At 43.2% G+C, this 20,977-nt stretch overlaps 1 protein-coding gene across 1 annotated transcript in view; it reads left to right on the top strand.

Annotated features, from left to right (window-relative positions):
- Positions 1 to 20,977, top strand: part of LOC144755717 (dehydrogenase/reductase SDR family member 4-like) — a 236,741-nt gene that overhangs the window by 177,098 nt on the left and 38,666 nt on the right. The window contains exons 4-5 of the mRNA XM_078644904.1: positions 2,802 to 2,903; positions 3,729 to 3,799. Of these exons, the coding sequence (XP_078501030.1) occupies positions 2,802 to 2,903; positions 3,729 to 3,799 (173 nt within the window). The remainder of the gene's footprint in view (positions 1 to 2,801; positions 2,904 to 3,728; positions 3,800 to 20,977) is intronic.

The raw sequence follows: 20,977 nt of genomic DNA, 5'->3' as shown, positions 1-20,977 counted from the left end.
ATCTACACCTAATTGTTTAGCTCATAGAGAATTGTTCGTCCCTTACATTAGCGATTTTATAAAAACAGCTGGTATAACATTATGGCATGAGATTTGGTTGCGTTAAGAAGCTAGGTTCAAACAGAATATAATACTAGACTGTTTGGCTCTAGACAACAGCAGAAAAATAGTGTGGCTTGAACACATACAAACACTTCTAAAAAGCTGCATGATAAATCTAGATCGTAAAGTACCTATTTTGATTATAAAATATAGTAAGACTGAATTGAAAACAAGATTTATTGGTGCCATGGACTTAGCAAGTCAGAGAGAGCAAATAACAATACAGAGTGTCATTGCTTACTATGAACACCCTTTTTTTATGAGTATACAACCCTACCTTGTTACATTAAGAAATGTCCAGCTAAGGTTCTTTCTTACTAGATTAAGATTTTGTACTTTACATTATCTGGTTGCATTCCCCACGAAGAGGAAAATGTATAATTTATTACCAAATTGTCCATGCGATGGTAAATCGCCGCAAACCACGTTGCATTTTTTATTATTTTGTGCTTTTTATAGGGACATTCGTAAATTTACCTTGAAACCTCTCTAAAACAAATACATATTATCATTATAAGCAAGCTTTCAATATTATATGTAGCTTGGAGAACGAAAAAATTTGAATGCTGCTTGTAATTTAGTCCAAATGGGAATTAAGAAAAGAAAGACTTATTCCCAATGGGAGGTTTTAATCTATGAGAATTATGAAAACGAATGATCCCAAAATACTTTATATTTGCGAAATTTAAAGTTGAATGCACTTTATACACCATGTGACGTTTTTCGCTTTGTTTTTAATATTAATGAATTGATGAGAATTTAAGTAGATTCTATTGAATCGCCTTCTTGGTTTTATCAAATACGGACTGTACTTGCAAATTAATAGTGAATGTGCAAATTATATATTTGTTACTCTTTGTTTTTAGTATGCTTTTATGGTCATGCAAAATGTACTGAATAAAGCTTTTTGAATTGAATTGACTATTTTGGTCAAATCTACACATATGTACAAATGGACCAGGCGCAAAGAAAAGTAAGAGGCAGTAGTACAGTTTACATGGTTACAGTGGAGTGGAGAAGCGTGGCTCAATGGTTAGAGCTGCAGACCCTGATGCAGAGGTCTGGCCCGGGACCAGGGTTCAATTACCGCCTCGGTGGCTCTTGGACACAATTTCTCCGGACCTGATAATTCTCGCCTCAGTGCCTAGTCTTATCATGGGTCCCACTCTGTGACTCTGGGCAATAGCTTGCTTAATCTCCACAACAGCCCCAGCAGCGCTTGGATGCCTGGCTTCACCTTGGGGGTGCCCAGGAGGGGACATTTCACAGGAAAGCCAGGAAGGGTTCCACAGCGGTATGAATACAGCACTACGAGACCTCAGGGTAGAAGGCGCTATATAAATACAAACACATTTACGTTTACATTTACATAATTGACACAAGCAGTACATTGGTCAATGTCCCGGGTCCTTCAGTAGATGGAGTCCTGTCATCCTCTTCTTCCCCCACCTCCAAGCCATAGTATTTAATCCATGGGGCCTAAATTCTCCGGACTTTTTTAGGACAGCCCCGGGCTTTATATGTCATCTGTTCCGCAACTATGTACAAGTCTAGGCTTGCCCGCCATTTGTCGATAGTAGGTATTTGTGGGACCCCCCCAGTATTTGGCTGTATCCCGCTTGGCTGCCAGCAGCCCCAGGTTAGCTAAAATAAGTTTGCGCCTCGAGATGTCTACCTCTGTTGGAATTCACAAAAGGAGAAACCTTGGCTCCAATTCCATATGGACTTCCAATTTAAGATTGAGCTCCCCCACAATCAATCCGCAATAGGCCAGTATCTCAGTGCACCCCCCAAGGGTATAGATAAACGTCCCCAGCTCAGTATGACATTGAAGACACTCCGGGCTCTCGGCTCTTCCTATTACGTGTAATTTGGCTCTATCGAAATATGTGCGATGTAATATTTTATATTGGATGAGACGTAATCTTAATTTAATTGCCAATTCCCGTGGATGCATGAGGGCGGCCTCCCAATCAATGTCCTACAACTCACCAGTGACCTTTTCCCAAAAGAAATAGCTTTAGCTCGGATTTCCTCTTGGAAGAGACGACCTTCTAGCGGGCCATACTCCGGTAGCGTCATACCAGCCAACCCCTCCACCCCCCAGGCATGCTGCAAACGAAGGTATGCGTATGTCTGACTGTTGTGTAGTTGATACCTATCTTGGAGTGTGGGGAAGGAAGCCAATACACCATTTTCAAGGACATTGCCAATTTTAGTGATCCCTATCAGGTCCCACTGCCTAAAGTCACTCAACTTTCCAATCTCTTTCAGCCTATTCACTTCGTACAGTGGGTTTTTTCTCCGCTTTCTTAATCTCTTTAACGACTGATTTTTAAAAGTTGGAAAACACTGGAAAAACCTCTGGATGAGGTATTTTCTGGGTCCTGTAAATACCTCCTATTTTTAATTTGTACTCTGGAAATGAGACATGCAGATTCAGTATTGATCGCACCGAAATTTGCATGTTTTTATCTTTTACCACACATTTTTCCCCAATAATTTTCAGAAGTTTTGACCTGCTGAAATCTGTCAGATTTGAATAAGGTAGGGATTTATATTCTAAGTTGTACTTTAATTATCACACCGCACTGTTTTCCACTGACAGTATTGAACATCTGATATTGCCCTGACCAAAACCATGAAGTGAATACTCTTGATTGCATGTCTTACTATTTTGGTGCTCTCTTTGTTGTCAGGCTCTGGAGTGGCAAGGCGGAATAGACTACATGATTTCCAATGCCGCAGTCAATCCATTCGTAGGAAATATCTTGGACTCAACAGCTGAAATTTGGGACAAGGTAAGGCGGCGTCATCTACAGAAGATAATAAATTGTGGGAAGTCAAGGGCAGACATGGTCGTCATTGATTACACACCAGTTAGCAGAAAATATTATAAAACCAGTACTTGGCTATCCAGCCCAGATAAACTATGATGCTACAGCACATGTCCTGGTCATGCCCTGGCCAAGTGGTGGGGCACTGTAAAAGCAGTACTTCACTGTTCCTCCTATGAAAGAAGTTGCTTTAGCCAGGGCCGGACTGGCTACCGGGCGTTTTGGTGTGCTGCCAAGCTCGGGCTGATTTCACTGCGGTGGGGACTGATTCCGTTGATGGGGACCTGCGTGTGCTTCCAAATAAACAAAGCAAAACGAATGGTTTTAAGCACACGCAGGTCCCCATCAACGAAATCAGACTTCAGCTTGGCAGCCCATCAAAATGCTCGGTAGCCAGTCCAGCCCGGGCTGTAGCCTGAAATAATCTTTTGCTTGATCTACACCAACAACCAGGTCCTCTCACGTTTAGAAGGAAGTAAAAACCCTTGCTCTTTACTCTGTAATTTACTGGGTGTGTCCCTCCAATGAGTTTTATGCCTTATGTTCCCATTAGTGGCACCAGATGGTCATTAACTATGTTGGTTCAGCAGCATCCCCAACCCAGGTCAACAGGTGCAACTTGAAGAATAATACCTGGCTCTGACTACATCTGGATTATTTTACCTCAGCAACATTTCCCTCTGCAATAAGTTATGGTCATTATATGAGCATGTCTCAAACCCCATGGATTGTTAGATTTCAGACCTCTGTTCCCTATAAAAAATCTTCCCTTTCTTTTGATTATTTCAGATTTTTGACGTAAATGTGAAGTCGATGTTCTTGATGACAAAGCTATCAGTTCCTCACATGCAGAAGCGAGGGTGAGAAGAATTGAAGTTGTTTATGTTTGTTCATTTGCACAACTTAATTGCCGCTAGATGTGTCAGAGGAAGTAGGGCAGTTACATATGTAAAGGTAGACTGCAGCCCCTCAGAATTCTTTACTGTATTCCTAAATCAAATTAAAGAAATTCTGGTGGACCTAATCATACATATATTTACAGGGGGTTTGCCACCGAAGTCCTGGTCCTGCTGCAAAAATAATAATCTTTCCCAAAAAGAACAAACCCCCCACCCGGAACAGCTCGGTTCATTTCGTCCGATTACCCTGATTAATTCTGATTAAAAAATATACGTGAAAATGTTGGCAAACAGAATTGCCCCTTTAATGCACAAAGTCGTTTCACCGAGTCAACATGACTTTATACCAGGTAGATCAACTATTAATCATATCCACTGGGTAATCACCTTGTTTGACGGGATGGAGGTGACAGGGGACCCTATGGCGCTAGTCTTGCTCGACGCGGAAAAGCGTTCGATAGGGTCTCCTGGCACTTCCTCTGGGCAGCGATGGCCAAAATAGGGATCCAAGATGGATTCATCCAGGCCGTTCTAAAACTGTATATAGAACCTAAGGCCGTAGTGATGGTTAATGGCAGTCTGACAGAAGAATTAAGAATTTCACGCGGGACTCAACAAGGCTGCCCGTGCTCGCCTCTACTTTTTGCGATTTATATAGTCTCATTTATCAGACATCTAGATCAAGATAGGGCAATCAAGCCGGTAATTCTAAAATCCTTTCCGACCAAGATATTAGCCTATGCAGATGATATTGCTATTGTAACTACTGATCCATGTACTGCCATGCCAGCAATAGAGGAAAGGGCAAAACAATTTGGGGATCTGTCAGGATACGCACTTAATCAAGGGAAAACCCAGATAGTTTTAAGTAAAGATTGCTCAATGAACGATAACAGGGTGACAAAATCTGCAACTTATTTAGGCATCTCAATTACATCCGACCTTGAAAATCTTGTTAACATCAACCTAAAACCAATAACTAGTTTAATCCAGAAAGATCTCAAGTCCCTTGATAACCTACATCTCTCTCTTATAGGCAGAGTAAATGCGATTAAAATGTTTTTTTTCTCCAAGATTTTATACCTCCATAGAGCAATCTGTTTGGAATGTTCTAACACTTGGCTTAGATCAATTGATCAGATGTTTTCCAGCTTCATATGGGCATACTCGCAACCCCGACGTGCCCAGAAACTTCTCACCCTCCAAAAAGATCGGGTGGGCTGGGCCTGCCGAATTTGCAAGCATATTATTGGGCAACCGTCCTACTCTATAGCAGGGAATTACTCGCGAATAATCATATAAATGAAATAGGAGAGACCACTACACCATCCACCTTCCAATTATTGTTAGGTAGAGAGAGTACTGGGCATTGGTGGAGGCATCTACATGACAGTTATTACAATAAAATTTGATTTAAAACACTACTTAGCGGGTTTAAAGTTTGGAAGGCAGTCAGGAAATTGGTAGGTGTTGGTAGATTCTCATTCTACACGCCAACAATGGATAATGCGGTCCACCCACTATATTTAACGATAACCATATGCGGAAATGGTATGATGCTGGGATTAATCAGTTGGGCTGCCTGTTTTCCACTGAGGGAATTCTATCGTTTGAGGAGCTAAAAAATAAATTTGGGCTGTACTGGCGCGATTTCTTTAAATACCTGCAATTAAGGGATTTTCTATCCCGAAAGGCGGGCGGGAAGAGAGGTATGGGTAAAAGTGATTTACTAGATACAATAATCTAGGGCACTGGGAATAGGATTGGATGTATCTATCTACACATTATGGCATTGTTTCCAGACGATATGGAAAAAATATCACAGAAATGGCAAACAAAAGTAGACATTACAGATAACGAGTTTAACCATGCTTTTGAGATGTCGCAAACAATTCTGATGTCGCCTAAACTCCAGGCAGAATTTTTTAAAACATGTTTTTTCCTATATTATACTCCTGATAGAATTGCTAAATGGGGTTCCGGTATGAGTACCTGCTGTCCGAGATGTAATCTCTTTAGTGCTGACTTCATACATATCTTTGCATCTTTTGTGGGTCTAGCAACGGTTAAGCAAGAAGTAGAGAAGTTCTTATCCACACTGCTTGATAAAACTGTTGTATTAACTAATGGAAGCATTTTACTGGGGATTGCAAATGGCTGTCTTCAGGCTTTGCATTGCCTCTGCATGGCGGGACCGTAATGTGCCATCGTTCCAACAATGGCTTGCTAGATTCCTAGCGGTGGCTAATATTGAAACTGGGATATACAAAGGCAAGGGCAGGCAACTGCAAAAGAAAGGCTTACAAATCTGGAATCCCCTGATAGCTTGGCGACAGGTGATGGGTGGTGTAGAGTAAAGCTCCCACTCTAAAGAAAGACTACAAGGATTTGGCTTGTAGTATGGCATCCGTTTTTTTTTCTAGTGCGTTCTTATATCATCTCTGGTCATATTGTGTAAATTGCTATTGTTTTTCCTCTTCTGTCGATTTGTGTTCTTGTCTTGTGTATATGCATTGTCTGCCTTGGGACGGGGGGGGAGGGTGGACTGTAGGGTTAATGGAAATGGTGTAAAATCTTGAATAAAAACATTTAGAAAAAAATACATATGTAAAGGTAGAAAGAATAAAAGTCATATTTTAATATTAATAATAGATGCATTAGTAAAATACAACAAGTTTACAGATGTGGACAGAGCCGCTCATTGAAAAAGAAGTAAACAACAGTACAGCAGTGAAACGTACCTCATTAGACATAAAAAAGTGAGTTTTGAGTTTGAGCCTGAATACCATGAGGAAGGTAAAGATTCAGATGGCAGTGGTTTCTCACAAAACAAAATCTCAAATTCCTCCTCCTCCAGGTATCTAAAACTCGGACTTTGAGACACAGACAGGGCATCTCTGTGGCTGCTATCCACATTTGGAATTCATTCACAATACATCTTCACAACCAGCCTCCCCTTTCCTTTTGATCAATAATCATACCTTTATTAACACTTTGTTGGCCCAGCACTAAGAAACCTATCCATGAGAATGCTGTGCTCTAAAAATGATCAACGTCAATCTCTAAAGGAAGATTTTTACAGTTGTGGGTAACCAGCAATGCAACTCTTCTGACCCAGCTGCTAGTTTCTGGATTTTTGCAAGACAATAATGTCTTCAGACGTGAAGTGTGGGAGGTGTGATGGCTGATGTCTTTTTTTTCAAGTGGCTTGGGTTTAAGTGAGAGCAAATCTTTCAATGTAGGTAAGGCAGAACATATTGAAAATGATTATTTCATGTTGTGAGAGCTAGTGGAGGCTTTTTAGTTGGATTCCACAGGTTGGCACTTTTCACGTGTAAATATGAGCCACCAGTTTGGGGTTGTTGTAGTCTCTTGATCCTGAATGCTGCAAGACCATCTGTAGGGCGCTACCACAATGAGGTGGGGCCTTAATCATTGCATCTATAACTAAAGGATAGTATTCAGGCTTCCTTTATGGATGTGGTTTGGAGTAGTTTTAATACCGCAACTCCCCACGGACACCAGACAGCCCTGAGCCAACATGAGAGGATTTCAAGTAGGTGGCCGCAGTGGCGCTAAAAAGGTGGTTTAGCAGGTGGACCTGAGGAGGACAAGGCGAGGGCAGCTGCAGACGATATTAGGTGCTTCTACTGCTGTTGAGTGGGTGGCTCTGCCTCAATCCGTCCAGCTGTGCTACATAGCCTGATCACTTGCCTCTTCGTTTCCTGAGACCACTGGACACAAACGCTGATGGTGAATGATGCAAGGGGTACAAAAGTAATGGTGGCTGTGGTTGATGGTGCAGCAACTGTTCTAACTTCAAGGAATTGTTTTCTTGATCCAGTGGCATAATTATCTATAATCATCCATCATTTTAGCTACTTAGATTTGTAATATTGATGAAACCATCTGCAGGTCAAATGTTGGAATCTTGGCAGGAACATCAGATGTACCCATATGTATCCTTGTTACCTAATTCCCACCTCCATCAGTTGTTACTGATATTTTGAGTTCTCTTGAACCTTCGGTTTTAAATTATGAAAAATGTCATACTGATGAGGAAGGCAATTGTACATGTGATTTGTAGTTCAGCAATGTTAATAGTCATTTATTAATTGATTGCCTTCATTTTCATAGATATAGAAGTCAGATTTTGTAATCATTTTATTTAAAATATGACATTAAGCTTTGTAGTGTGGCAATCTTCCTACTTTTAAAAATGGAGTATTTTTTTACGTAACTTGTGCTCTGGGAAGATTTTCAAAGACTATTCTTGTATAGACATTTGACATTTTGATGTCTATATGATTTTAATACGGTATTATAATTTTGTGTTTATTCCGTTTTTTATAGACAATAGTCTACATAAACATATCATTACTACTACTGCTACTATTACTCCAATCTGTGAAGTTTCTTGCTTCAGACTTCATGGGTACATTTTGACCAAATACATTGAGGCATGGGAGGCAAAGTATATCCATATGCTTGACGAGATATTGAGGGGATTGGCAGTTTTTGAGATAATTATATTGCAGTTAATGTAGTCAGTCCAGCTATGTATAGCTTGATGTATATTGTTTATGGTCACAAATTGCTTGGACACTCTCTTGCAGATTTGGTTGTTGTTAGCATAGGCTTAAAACTCCAGGTGATTGATGTGGGGGATTTCCGAGACGTGTTTGAGGTATATACTAAATAGTAAGGTAGACTTGGATACTGCAATTGATTCTGCAATTGATTCGGGGAGTAGAGATTTCCAAATCTTTTTCTCTGGCTATGATCGGACACAAAGGATGTAAACTAGACAATTCTGAAAATTGTAATCTGTGTACAAGTATTGTATGATCAGTCGTCTTGAATGGGGCTGGAGCATCAGCAAGCTCAGTGCAACATGTTCAGCTACTGCTAGGAGATCATCCCAAGCTGTGAGTATTGCACATTCTGTTAGTTGTCTGGGTCGCACGCCAGATTGGTGGGTATACAGGAGTTAATTTTTCTCTAAGTGGGTCTGAATTCACCCACTTTTTCCAATATTTCAGAGATCTAATGGAAACCATCAGTGGAACAGTAGTGGATGGGAGTAGCAGGGTCAAAAAAGCTTTCTTGAAGAGAGGTACCATTGAGTAGGGTTTGAAGGGATAGCACGTCTCCTTTTCTTAAGGAATTGTTACCAAGATAAACTACCAGTGAAATTGTTTCAGCTTATTTTACCAGTGATTAAAGAAGGATGTGGGTCCCCTCTGTACTTGCTGTGTCTTAGTCATGCAGTTGGATTAGTATTTCCTGGGTGTTTGAATGATCGAATGTGAAGCACAAGTTATATTGCTGGAATGCAGTGGTAAAGGTGGATGTAGAAGGGCATGTTAGAGGTCGATAAAGAACAGCTTGTGAGGGTTATTTTGGCTGTGATTTTTGTTAACACTTTGTCAGTGAAAAATGAATCTAGTTTGTTGTATCAGCCCCTAGGGTGTGTGGAATAGAAGTCCCAGTGATTTGAGGTCAGAAGAGTTTTTGAACTTCTTCAAATTTGTTCTCTTGGGCGTGTGGCTTATGTCATCCTATCATAGAAGGTGCAGTTTTTGGCTTTATACATGGCTTTGTTGTATGTATTTCTGAGGCAAATAGTGGTGGCAAGTTTGAGTCATTTGTGCCATACTGTTCCGGGTCTCCACCTAGTGACAGTTTTGTATGGAAGCACATTTATCCACTGTATGGCATGTTGGCATTTCTGGCTGCTTCTAGAAGATGCTGTGGTTGGGCAGCCGTGGCAATGTTGGAGAAGTGGAGTTTAATAATGGCTTAACCATTTTCTTCGTGGAACGTTAGAGAGTGGGCTTTATGGTGTATCAGTTGTTCTCAAGTTTGTATGGGAGAGCAATGGTGAAGTGGGGGACTTCATGATGACTGTGGTTAGTGGTCAGTGTTTGATCTTTATGCTATGTTGAACGATGGTGGCTAAGTAGTATCCCTTGATGTATGAGAAGCTTCTGCACATGACTGTCATGATCAAGGATTTATGCTTACTGGCCAATAGCAAGGTAGAATTTTTTTATTAAGTGCTGGCCGAGGTCATCATACTAAGCCCAATAAGTTTGAAGAAATTACCCACTTCTCATCCTAGGACACTCTCTCTCTGTGTGGAGAAAAAAGAGGAAAATTGTGTATTTTCCTTCTGGAAGAATCTTAAAGAAAATGTGAAGAGTGATAGTAAAACTTAAATATAAGTAAACCATCAGTGCCTACTATTTTTATCAGTGCCCATTGAATCCCTGTGAGCATCAGTGAACATAATTCTCACCTTTAAAAACCGGTGAAGCTTGCCGGCCTGGCAATTTTATTAGATGCTGCAAGCTTCCCCAATTAAAAATGGTTTCCGTCAAACCATGATCAATTCTATATTGCCAACATGTTTCGTTGCTAAACCATCTCGCAACTTCTTCAGGGCTAATAGGGGTTCCAATTCTCAGCTTCTCTCAAGATTCATCTAAAACCTGTGATGGTACCAATAAAAACACACAGAAATAAAGCCAATTGCAGTATCCATCTGCCTTCCACGAAGACATAATGAATTACAATGTTGTTTAAGCACACAGTTTGCTACATATGAAGTACATATTCTTTACCTAGTGGTTGCGGAGCCTCAGCGTTCCTGCAACTGTCTTCACAATGGACCACGCGTCCTATGATCACGTGCCCCCGGGTGACTGCCCACTATCTAGCCCCCTGCAGAGGTGCAAAAACAAGCATATCATGGTATTTCCTTGGTTTCTCAAACACTAACATGCCTTATTATCAATAAAAAACATACTGCCGGAGTTCTTTCAATTCTATTGCTTGTGCATATAACATACAAATTTTCGTCATCAGCATGTAATATGGAAATATTTCAAACCGATGTCCTGCTCGCATACTTCCCATATCGATGCAACCAGTGTGGAATACAATGCCCAATGCCAACAGTATACCGGGTCCACACATGGCAACACCTCCAAAGACCTACTGGGGCCATAGCAATCATCCAATCACTCCTTCAACTTACAGTGCACGTTCCAGTCTGCCTCGGAGCTAAAATCGTCCTTATCCCTGCTGCGTCCCACCGGCTTGTTAGAAGCTCTGACCATGAGCTAACACTGCCGCGCGCTTTAAGGGCATTCTAAGTCCCGCCCAGCAACCACGTAAACATCCGGGGCCGCATCTTGCCGCTTGTATAAGGCGGACGTTTTAGAGCAGGAAATCAGCTCAAACACCAACAAAATAAAGTTTTAATTGACAGGACCCGACTGTACAATGTTCTTCAATGTTGTTCAAAACGCCCTTTAACCCCTTCCCTGCTTGGCACATTCCCCCGCTGTGCTCGGGGAGGCGGGCGCGCATAGCGCCCCTGTGCTCATGACGAGCTCATGCAGCACAGTGCTCGTGTGCTCATGACGAGCACACCCGTTTCTTTAGAAAGTTCGCACAGCAGGTGTATTTGCCCAGCATGCAAGCGTTCTAAAGGTAATGACGAGCTCAGCTCGCCATGACCACACGAGAACCGTGGCTCATGACGAGCTGAGCTCGTCATAAGCATGGGAGGGGTTCATCGGCCACCACATAAACAACTGAGTCCGAATATGAACGACCACCATCTTGGAGCAGGAAATAGGCCTCAAAAACGCCAGAATAAAGTTTTAAACTGACTATTGAGAAGAAGCAACTTTTCCTTGCTCTTCACTGGTATTTCAGAAAAGCCTTTTACTCCATTATAACCATCTTATGTCTGCAAACCACCAATGACCTGACTAATGATGTAGTCAAGTACCACTCATACCTCCCTTCAAAATTATTGCAGTGAACACTAAATACAAGCTGTATTTCCAAAACGGTCTACCATTAAGAACGGCGACATATTGAACTGTCACTCATATTGATGGACTGTAGGAGGATAAGTGTTTTTATGATACTGGATGCACATCCATGACTGCAACGGCATTCTATTTCACTAGCCTAATAACAGTCCTATATCATCCAGAGTCCACATAAACATTCGAAAAACGGGAGGAGGAATGGGATAAAGAAACGGGACACAAAGCCTTTTGATGAAAGTCCTACCCGGAAGAAAGACCACCATCTCCACATGTATCTCTGTTGCAATATTGTGCTCCCTACATAACTGACTGTGACTCTATTATAATGTAAAGGGAGGACTGGAAGGACAAATTGACCTGTAACTACTATTAATGGCATGTAGGAAAACAAGTATTTTGAAATGCTTAATGCAAATCGGTGACCAACAGAATATTCTATCCCGCTTTCCTGGAAACAGCCATGTATCATCCTGATCTCCCACAGACATTGGGAGAACAAGGGAAGGGGAGACAGGGGTCAAGCCTTTTGATACATGGTCCCTCCTGATAACCTCTCCACATATACATCTCAATGGCGCTATGTACTTCCTACATAAGGTGCTGTTACCCCATTACAGTATATAGTGGGGACAGGGCCCTTAGAATGTAAACGCGTAAGTGTCCAAAACACATAACTGAGCACACCCTCCTCAGCGTCTACTAATCCTGTTCCATTCAATGGAATCGTTCAGTTCCTCCCGATCTACTTGTTCAGAAAAAATCCATTTAGCTTCTTTCTTCGCCAAAATGGTTTCAACATTGTGTGTTTCACCCAGCACCTTCTCAAGAACGGTCCATCTCAAGTCCCTGGGATCATGTCCTTTCTCATTGAAGTGTTGCACCTGCAGTGTAATCAACTTGTTGGCCTTAATAGTGCTCAAGTGCTTTTGTAGTCGCACTTTCACCTTTCATGAGGTAAACCAATATAATGTGAACCGTAACTGCAGGTCAGTCTGTAAATAACATTAGACTTATTACAATTACTGAACCTGTTCAGAAACCAAGTTTTACCATTATGCAGAATTACACTTTTGGTCACCTGATTAAGATTACGTACCGAGCATCCTCCACACGGGTGATGACCTGCTGGAAGGGAAGTTGACTGTGTTGTTATGGAAATGCAAGTGTGGACCAACTTATCCTTAAGATTGGGCGCTCTTTTAAATGCAAACCATGATGGTGGCATTTTACTAGTGGCGGTGTCAAGAACAGACCAATGTTTTCTCACTATCTGTCTCTTTTTTGTTGAAATGGGATCAAAAGTGGTGACAACAGGGAGGCAAACTTTTCTCTCCTTAATATTCCTCCCCAACAAAGCTTCACGTGGAGTGTTCAAAGCACACTTACTGGCTTGCTTAATGACTTTAATGGGATATTCCCTTTCCTTCAACCTAGTCACCAGTTCTTCCGACTGTTCCATAAATTTACCAGTTGTTGAACAATTGCGGCGATATCGCAAAAACTGGCCCACCGGGATATTATTCCTTGGGGCTCTTGGGTGGAACGAGCGATAGTGAAGGAGGGAATTTCTGTCCATTGTTTTATGATGGACATTAGTAGGCAGGCTTTGGTCCACAGCAGTGATGTCCACGCCTAAATATACAGCAGATGTATTGCTGATTGTCCACGTGAACCGTAGGCACTCGTCAGCCTGGTTCAACCATGTCAAAAATGCCTTAAGATGGTCCTCTGCACCTGTTCAGAGGACATCATCAATATACCTCCTCCACAGGGAGATATTCTCTTTAAAGGGTTTGGAGGTGTGGTGGATCACATTCTCCTCGAACTGGCCCACATAAATGCAGGCCCGACTCGGGCGAATGATGCCCCCATTGAAGTCCCCGACACCTGCAGGTACAGTTGGTCTTTGTAAGTGCTAGTTCAATACATTGCAGGACAAAAGACTGGGGGGTGTCATAGAACCATTCAAGTTCCCCCCAGAGCCTGCGCTGCTGCCACCAGCGTGGTGTCCTGGGGGATGCTGGTATGTAGTGATTCAATATCAATAATCACCAGCAATTAATTCTTTGGATCAAAATCAACATCCTTAAGAATGTTCAATGTATCAGTACTGTCATGCACGTACGAGCGTTGCGTAATAACTGCCTCCCTCAAGAAAAAGTCTGCAAATTGGGACAGAGGTCCCAAAACAGATTGGATACCCGAAACAAATGGGCGCCCTGGTGGCTGATGCTGTGGCTCATGGATTTTGGGCAAGATGTAAAATGCCGGGACTCGCGGTTTCTGATTGATTATGAAATCCACCTCTTTAGATGTTATGCATTTCTTCCCTACTGCGTCCACCACCAGGGTTTTGATTGTATCAAGAAGTTCAGGTGTAGGATCCCGCATCAAGGGATGGTAATTTGTGCGGACCCCCAACAGTCTCAACACTTCAGCCTCATAATCGCTAGTATTAAGTACAACAACGGCTCCGCTTTTGTCGGCTTCTTTGATCGTAATCAGTTTGTTATCCTGTAGCGATTCAATAGCCGAACAGTCGCTTTTGCTCATGTTATTTAAATGTGCTTGCTCATGGGTTTGTTCCAGGACTTCAATGTCATGTAGTACACGCTGTTCAAACACAGTCACCTCAGGACCCAATGAAGAGGTCGGGGGACAAAAGCTTGAGGGACGGTGTAGATTGGTAGCAAAAATAGAAGAAGAAACTTTTTCCTTTTCAGCAAAGAATTTGTGTGTTTTGATTTTCCTCATCATCTCAAACAACTCAATTCTGCAATTAAAAGTATCACCCTGGATCCGTGCCAGTTGGTCTTTGGCATCTGTAAGTGCTTTACCACTCTTTAGTCCGTCTTCCAGCTCAAGAATCTCCTTAAGCTCGCCGTATCTACGGTCGATGTTTCTAGAATCACTGGAGACGGGCTCTCTTCCTCCTGACCAGAGATTGGCCTCCATAGTGGTTATCCATAAGGAAGGTGCGCCACGTGACCGTTGCGACTCCTTCAGGCCTATTTCTCTGATAAATGCTGAACCGAAGAACCTGGCCAAAGTGCTCGCCAATCGTTTGGTATCTGTTATAAGCGATCTGGTTCACCCGGACCAGTCCGGATTTATACCACAACGCAACACGGCACTTAACCTTCGGCGCCTGCATGGAGTCCTTGCACGAGCGGAAACTTTGCGTGAACCGGCCATCTTGGCGTCTTTGGACGCCACCATGGCGTTTGATATGCTTGAGTGGCCTTATCTTTGGGCGGTTCTCTCTAAATTTGGTTTCGGACCCACTTTAATTAGTTGGGTGAAATTGCTCTACACTGACCCTTTAGCCCAAGTAGTGGTGAATGGGCGTGTCTTGACCTCCTATGCTCTCGGTAGGGGAACGCGTCAGGGCTGCCCTTTGTCCCCACTCTTGTTTGCCCTCCCTTTGGAGCCGCTGGCGGCTTGGTTGAGATGGGAGCCATCTTTGAGGGGCATTAGATGGACTCCGGAGTTTGAGGATCGTGTATCTCTGTACGCAGACGATATACTCTTGTACCTTACGTCGCCTCGAAAGTCGTTGATCGTCCTTTTTGACGTTTTGACTTCTTTCCGTAAAAACTCCGGTCTTGTCATCAACTGATCGAAGTCTTGCATTTATGTCCTCTCCGGCGAGGCTCCTCTCCTGCCACACGGCTGTCCTATCTCGGTGGCGCTGGAGGGACTCAAGTACCTGGGAATCTTTATCACCTTGGACCCTGTGCTTCGATATGAGCGCAATTTGCTGTCCCCTCTCCAGCGTCTCCGTGCTGATGTTGTAGCGTGGGGTAGGCTCCATCTCTCTCCTCTGGGACGAGCGGCGTTGTTTAAGATGATGTCGCTCCCCCGATTTCTTTATGCGCTTCAAAACACGGTTGACATTGTACCAGCCGGTTACTTTCGGGAGATTGAAAGTCTACAGCGACGATTGATATGGGAAGGCCGTTCTCGTATCGCCCTTTTGAAGCTGCCGCTCCCTTGGTACGATGGAGGCATCGCGCTCCCAGACATCCGTCGCTACTATTGGGCCTCTCAGCTGGGGGCCATCAGCCACGGCACTTACACTCCTTCGCCGAACCCGGCCTTTGCGATGGATAAATGGCTGCTACCTGGTGGAGACTACAACAGGGCTCTATACGCGAAATCTGCCGGCGGATTTCTTATAGGCCTCACTAAAACAGCAGTACAGGTGTGGTATCGTGCTACAACGGCCACGGGATGGGCCGACAAGCCTACCCATGCTACTCCGCTTTATGCTTCGGATAAGCTTGGCTCCCTCTGGCAGTCGAAGGGTTTTGATAGGTGGGACATGATTGGAATCAGCAGGGTCGATGATGTGTGGATCAAGGGTAGAGTCAAGACGTTTGAGGAACTGAAGGTTGAGTACGACCTGAATGATAGGGAATCCTTTCGGTATGCGCAAATCCGGCATGCGGTCCTGTCTGTTTTTCCCCTGGGTTCGAACATTCCGGAGGCGTCCCCGCTTGAAGATCGGATACTGGATGGGCATGTCCCTGATAGCACGATCTCGCTCATATATAAAAAATGTATTAATACCAGGATTGACCTGCTGGATAACCTTCGAGAGTTGTGGACAAGTGATGGTCTAGAACTCGATGACGAGGCTGCGATCTCTTCTCCGAAGGAGGTGGCTATCCCGGCGCGCCTCCGGTTTGTCCAGCTCAAAATTTTACATAGGGTGTATGTGACTGGTCCACGTTTGGTGCGCATGGGGTTCTCGGCGGATGGATTGGCAGGCGTGGCTGTGGTATGGTGGGCACGTTTCTCAATATTATTTGGGAATGTCCTGCTGTGCTACGCTACTGGACTTGCTTGCATGATGTTATGAGTGAGGTCACGGGTGTGCAGATAATGCCTGAAGCGTGGAGATGTTTGCTGAATGTCTGGGAGCCGAATGACTATAATCAGGCGCAGCTTCGATGGGTGACCTTGGGTAACATGATTGCCAAGAGGGACATTGCCCAGCTGTGGGGCGCTCAGAGGCCACCGACAATTCTGGTGTGGCAACAAAACATGGACTGGTGCATGTTCAGAGAAAAGACCGTTTATGTTTCCCGTGGCAGGCCCCGCAAATGGGGGAAAATCTGGACTCAATGGAACACATACCATGGCGATATATGTACTCCCCCCTTTCCGAAACTTAATACCGACCTGTCTTCCTCCCAACCTGATGTTTCCTCCGCAGGAATTTAGATATTTTGTTTGCTTCTGGTCTCCTCCCCCCCCCCAATCTCACTGTATGCTCTGATGTTTGATTTACGTCTGTACACCCCCCCCCGGGCAACGTGGTGACACATTTGTATCGTAATGCCTTGTTTTTGTTTTGTTTCTCTGTTTTCTTGTTCTTTGAATTCAATAAAAAGATTTAAAAAAAAAAAAGAATCTCCTTAAGCAACTCCTCACTCATTCTCTTGGCGGTGTTTATAATTAAAATTAACCAGTCCCGGGTGCACTTATTAGCTAATAGCTCCAGTCTACCCGGAACTGTTTGTCCTGCAAAAAGATTTTCGGTTCTATTCTATTCTAAATAATAGAGCTACATGAATCTGGCGTTTTTTAAGATTTGTTAATTTATCCCATTCTTCCCTCGCTGTAGAGTTGGTAGTCAGCGGGGCATCTGGTAACAAAGAGGGCCCTGAGAGGATTAAAGCTATTTGTTCATCTGAAAATGTGAGACAGTTCATCACAACCACACAACACCTATTCCAATATGTGACAGAAGAACAGCGAGTAAATTTGTTTTTTCTTTATATGTACATAAATGCAAACAGCTGTGGCCTACTTATTCGCAACCGACTCTCGTAATCTAAAACCGCTATCATAAAAACACTTATCCTCCTACAGGCCATCAATATGAGTGACAGTTCAATCTGTCGCCGTTCTTAATGGTAGACCGTATTTGAAATACTGCTTGTATTTAGTGTTCACTGCAATAATTTTGAAGGGAGGTATGAGTGGTACTTGACTACATCATTAGTCAGGTCATTGGTGGTTTACAGATATAAGATGGTTATATGTAGTAAAAGGCTTTTCTTAAATACCAGTGAAAAACAAGGAAAAGTTGGTTCTTCTCAATAGTCAGTTTCAAACTTTATTCTGGCGGTTTTGAGGCTGATTTCCAGCTCTAAGATGGCGGACGTTCATATTTGGACCCGGTTGTTTATGTGGTGGCTGATTAAAGGGCGTTTTGAACAACATTGAAGAACATTGCATAGTCGGGTCCTGTCAATTAAAACTTAATTTTGTTGGTGTTTGAGCTGATTTTCCTTTCTAAGATGGCTGCCTTATACGCGCGGCAAGATGCGGCCCCGGATGTTTATGTGGTTGCTGGGTGGGACTTAGAATGCCCTTAATCCGCGCGGCAGTGTTAGCTCATGATCGGAGCTTCTAACACGCCGGTGGGACGCGGCAGGGGTAAAGACGATTTTAGCTCAGAGGCAGACTGGGACGTGCACTGTAAGTTGAAGGAGTGCGTGGATAATTGCTATGGACTCAGTAGGTCTTTGGAGGTGTTGCCATGTGTGGAACCGGTATACTGTTGGCATTGGGCATTGTATTTCACGCTGGCTGCATCGATATGGGAAGTATGCGAGCTGTACAGCAGTTTGAAATATTTCCATATTACATGCTGATGACGGAAATGTGTATGTTATATGCACAAGCAATAGAATTGAAAGTACTCTGGCAGTATGTTTTTATTGATAAAAAGGCATGTTAGTGTTTGAGATAACAAGGTAATAACATGATATGCCTCTTGCTGCAACTCTGCAGGGGGCTAGATAGTGGGTAGTCACGCTGGGGGCAGGTGATCATAGGATGCGTGGTCCATTGTGAAGACGGTTGCAGGTACCCTGAGGCATCGCAACCGCTAGGTAAAGAATATGTACCTCATATGTAGCAAACTGTGTGCTTAAACACCATTGTAATTCATTATGTTTTCGTGGAAGTCAGATGGATACTGCAACTGGCTTTTTTTCTGTGTGTTTTTATTGGTACCAGCACAGGTTTTAGGTGAATCTTGAGTGAAGCTGAGAATTGGAAACCCTATTAGCCCTGAACAAGTTGCGAGATGGTTTAGCAACGAAACATGTTGGCAATAATTGATTATGGTTTGACGGAAACCATTTTTAATTGGGGAAGCTTGCAGCTTCTAATACAATTGTCAGGCCAGCAAGCTTCACCAGTTGTGAAAGGTGAGAATTATGTTCACTGAGTCCCACAGGGGAACAACGGGCACTGATAAAAATAGTAGGCACTGATGGTTTACTTATATTTAAGTTTTACTGTCACTCTTCACCACATTTTCTTTAAGATTCTTCCAAAAGGAGAATACACACTTTTCCTCTTTTTTCTCCGCACAGAGAGAGTGTCCTATGATGAAAAGGGGGTAAGCTGGCGAGTACCAGTCAGCAGCCCCCTTTGTGTTAATACCGTGAGGTACTCTCTCTCTTTCCTCACACTTTTTTCATACATTTACTAATTGGAGGTGGAACGTAGCCTGGATGGGTTTTAAAACAGTGATTGATACACCTTGACAATTAGAGTAGTGAAAGTAATCAAACTCAAGATAATTGAGAAAAACCCTTTGAATTGTCGTACCTTTTAGGATTGGGTGTAGTAAAGGTGAGGCCCGTTGTTGTTTATAATATTGTGAGTGGGGGGCGGCCTTCCTTTTTTCCCCCCTGTGACTACTACTGTGTTGTTGTGGCCTGCCAGCATTCCCCAGGCTGTTTCACGGCCTTTGAATTACTGTGTATGCAGTGTGCTTGTCGGGCTGGCTCTCGCAAAACAGCCGGCCAATCTATCATGCTCATTGTAAACCAGTGCTGTAATCCTGCATTTGCAGGCTGATGCAATCGCAAATAAATAAAATGGCATTGACATGCCATTTTATGTATTTGAGTTTGCCTGCCTGCCGGGTTCACAGCAGGTGGGGCTATGCTCCTCTGCTCTTGAGGAGGAGCCGCCCTGGAGCAACACCCATGGAACCCTCTTTTCATGCAGAGTAATGCGTTAAAGGGGGCCATGTGTATGAGGCCATGAAAAGCCACACAGGGTGGCTTTGCGTTGCCTTGCAAATATGGGCCAGCACACTGCGCTAGCGGAGCGTCAACCAAATTGAGGCTCCGGTGGCTTGTAAATATGCCCCATAATACAGTAGAGTGTTGTTTTGATTATGTGTAGATGGCTCTGTTTCGGTCTTACAGCATGCTCAGGACCCGGAGAGCTCAGTGCTCGAGATGCCATAATGACACTCCATTAAGCTAGAGGAAAGGTGTTAGAAGGTTGAAAGTTCAAGTCAACAGCACTCTGTACAGCTTCTAAATCGCAAATGTAAGCAAAGGGAGTAAAAAATCATCAAGTTAATGAAAGCCCTTCAATGAGGCTCTGACGTCTGTGAAGATACAAGATCTGTGAAGATGCAGCATTTAAAATGAAGACATTGTGGGCTTGTGTGCTTTGTATGATTTCTAGCCAGATTGTTCAATTGACAGTGAATGAACTAGATTACAGATAGCTAGTGCGCAGTGAGGGATGCCCAGTTTTGTAACAGTGAGCAATGCAATCAAGGTGAATGGTGTGATGCAGATAAATTCGCAGATTCTCATCAGACATGGCTGGGGAGCTCGTCATGAAAAGACGAGAGACTCAAGAGGTAGATGCGTAGCTGAATCTCTTTACTCTTGAAAGGGCCACAGCACACCTTAAATGAGATCATTTCTCCCTCTAGCAAGAAACCTAACTGTCACCCTGGCTCCGCCCACTTTTTAGCACATCTATAATAAATTCTCCCGGTCCTGAAGTGCACCATCTGCCCGAACCATCACGAGGGGGTGGTGGGGGGGGGGGTTGTCTTGTTGACTTCTTACTGGGCATGTGGGGATGGAGAACAGGTAGGAGTGTCTTAGGAGATAGCAATATTGTGTTAATCAGACTGTGTTTGACAGCTTTCTTTCATAGCTCTCAATCAAGGCTGTACAAACAAGGTCTCATATTCAGCAAAATTGAATCCAAATGAGCAGTCAAGTAATATAGTTAAGAGATGGAAATTAAGGCAGGAACTATTCTGATCAAATTTCAAAATGTCAGCTGTAAATGTTCCTAGCGATAGTACTACAGTTCCGGTGACATGCAAAAGGTTACTTCCAATATGTTATTAAGAAATGGAAATTAACACATTGGGCCAAGATTTACACAATAAATGTATCTACTCTCCTAGTAGTGCTCTTATACATTTTTTCAGGTTTGCCTT

This window comes from Lissotriton helveticus, chromosome 5_1 (genome assembly GCF_964261635.1).
Source record: "Lissotriton helveticus chromosome 5_1, aLisHel1.1, whole genome shotgun sequence".
Classification (NCBI taxonomy): domain Eukaryota; kingdom Metazoa; phylum Chordata; class Amphibia; order Caudata; family Salamandridae; genus Lissotriton; species Lissotriton helveticus.
This window is presented reverse-complemented; position numbering and strand designations above follow the sequence as displayed.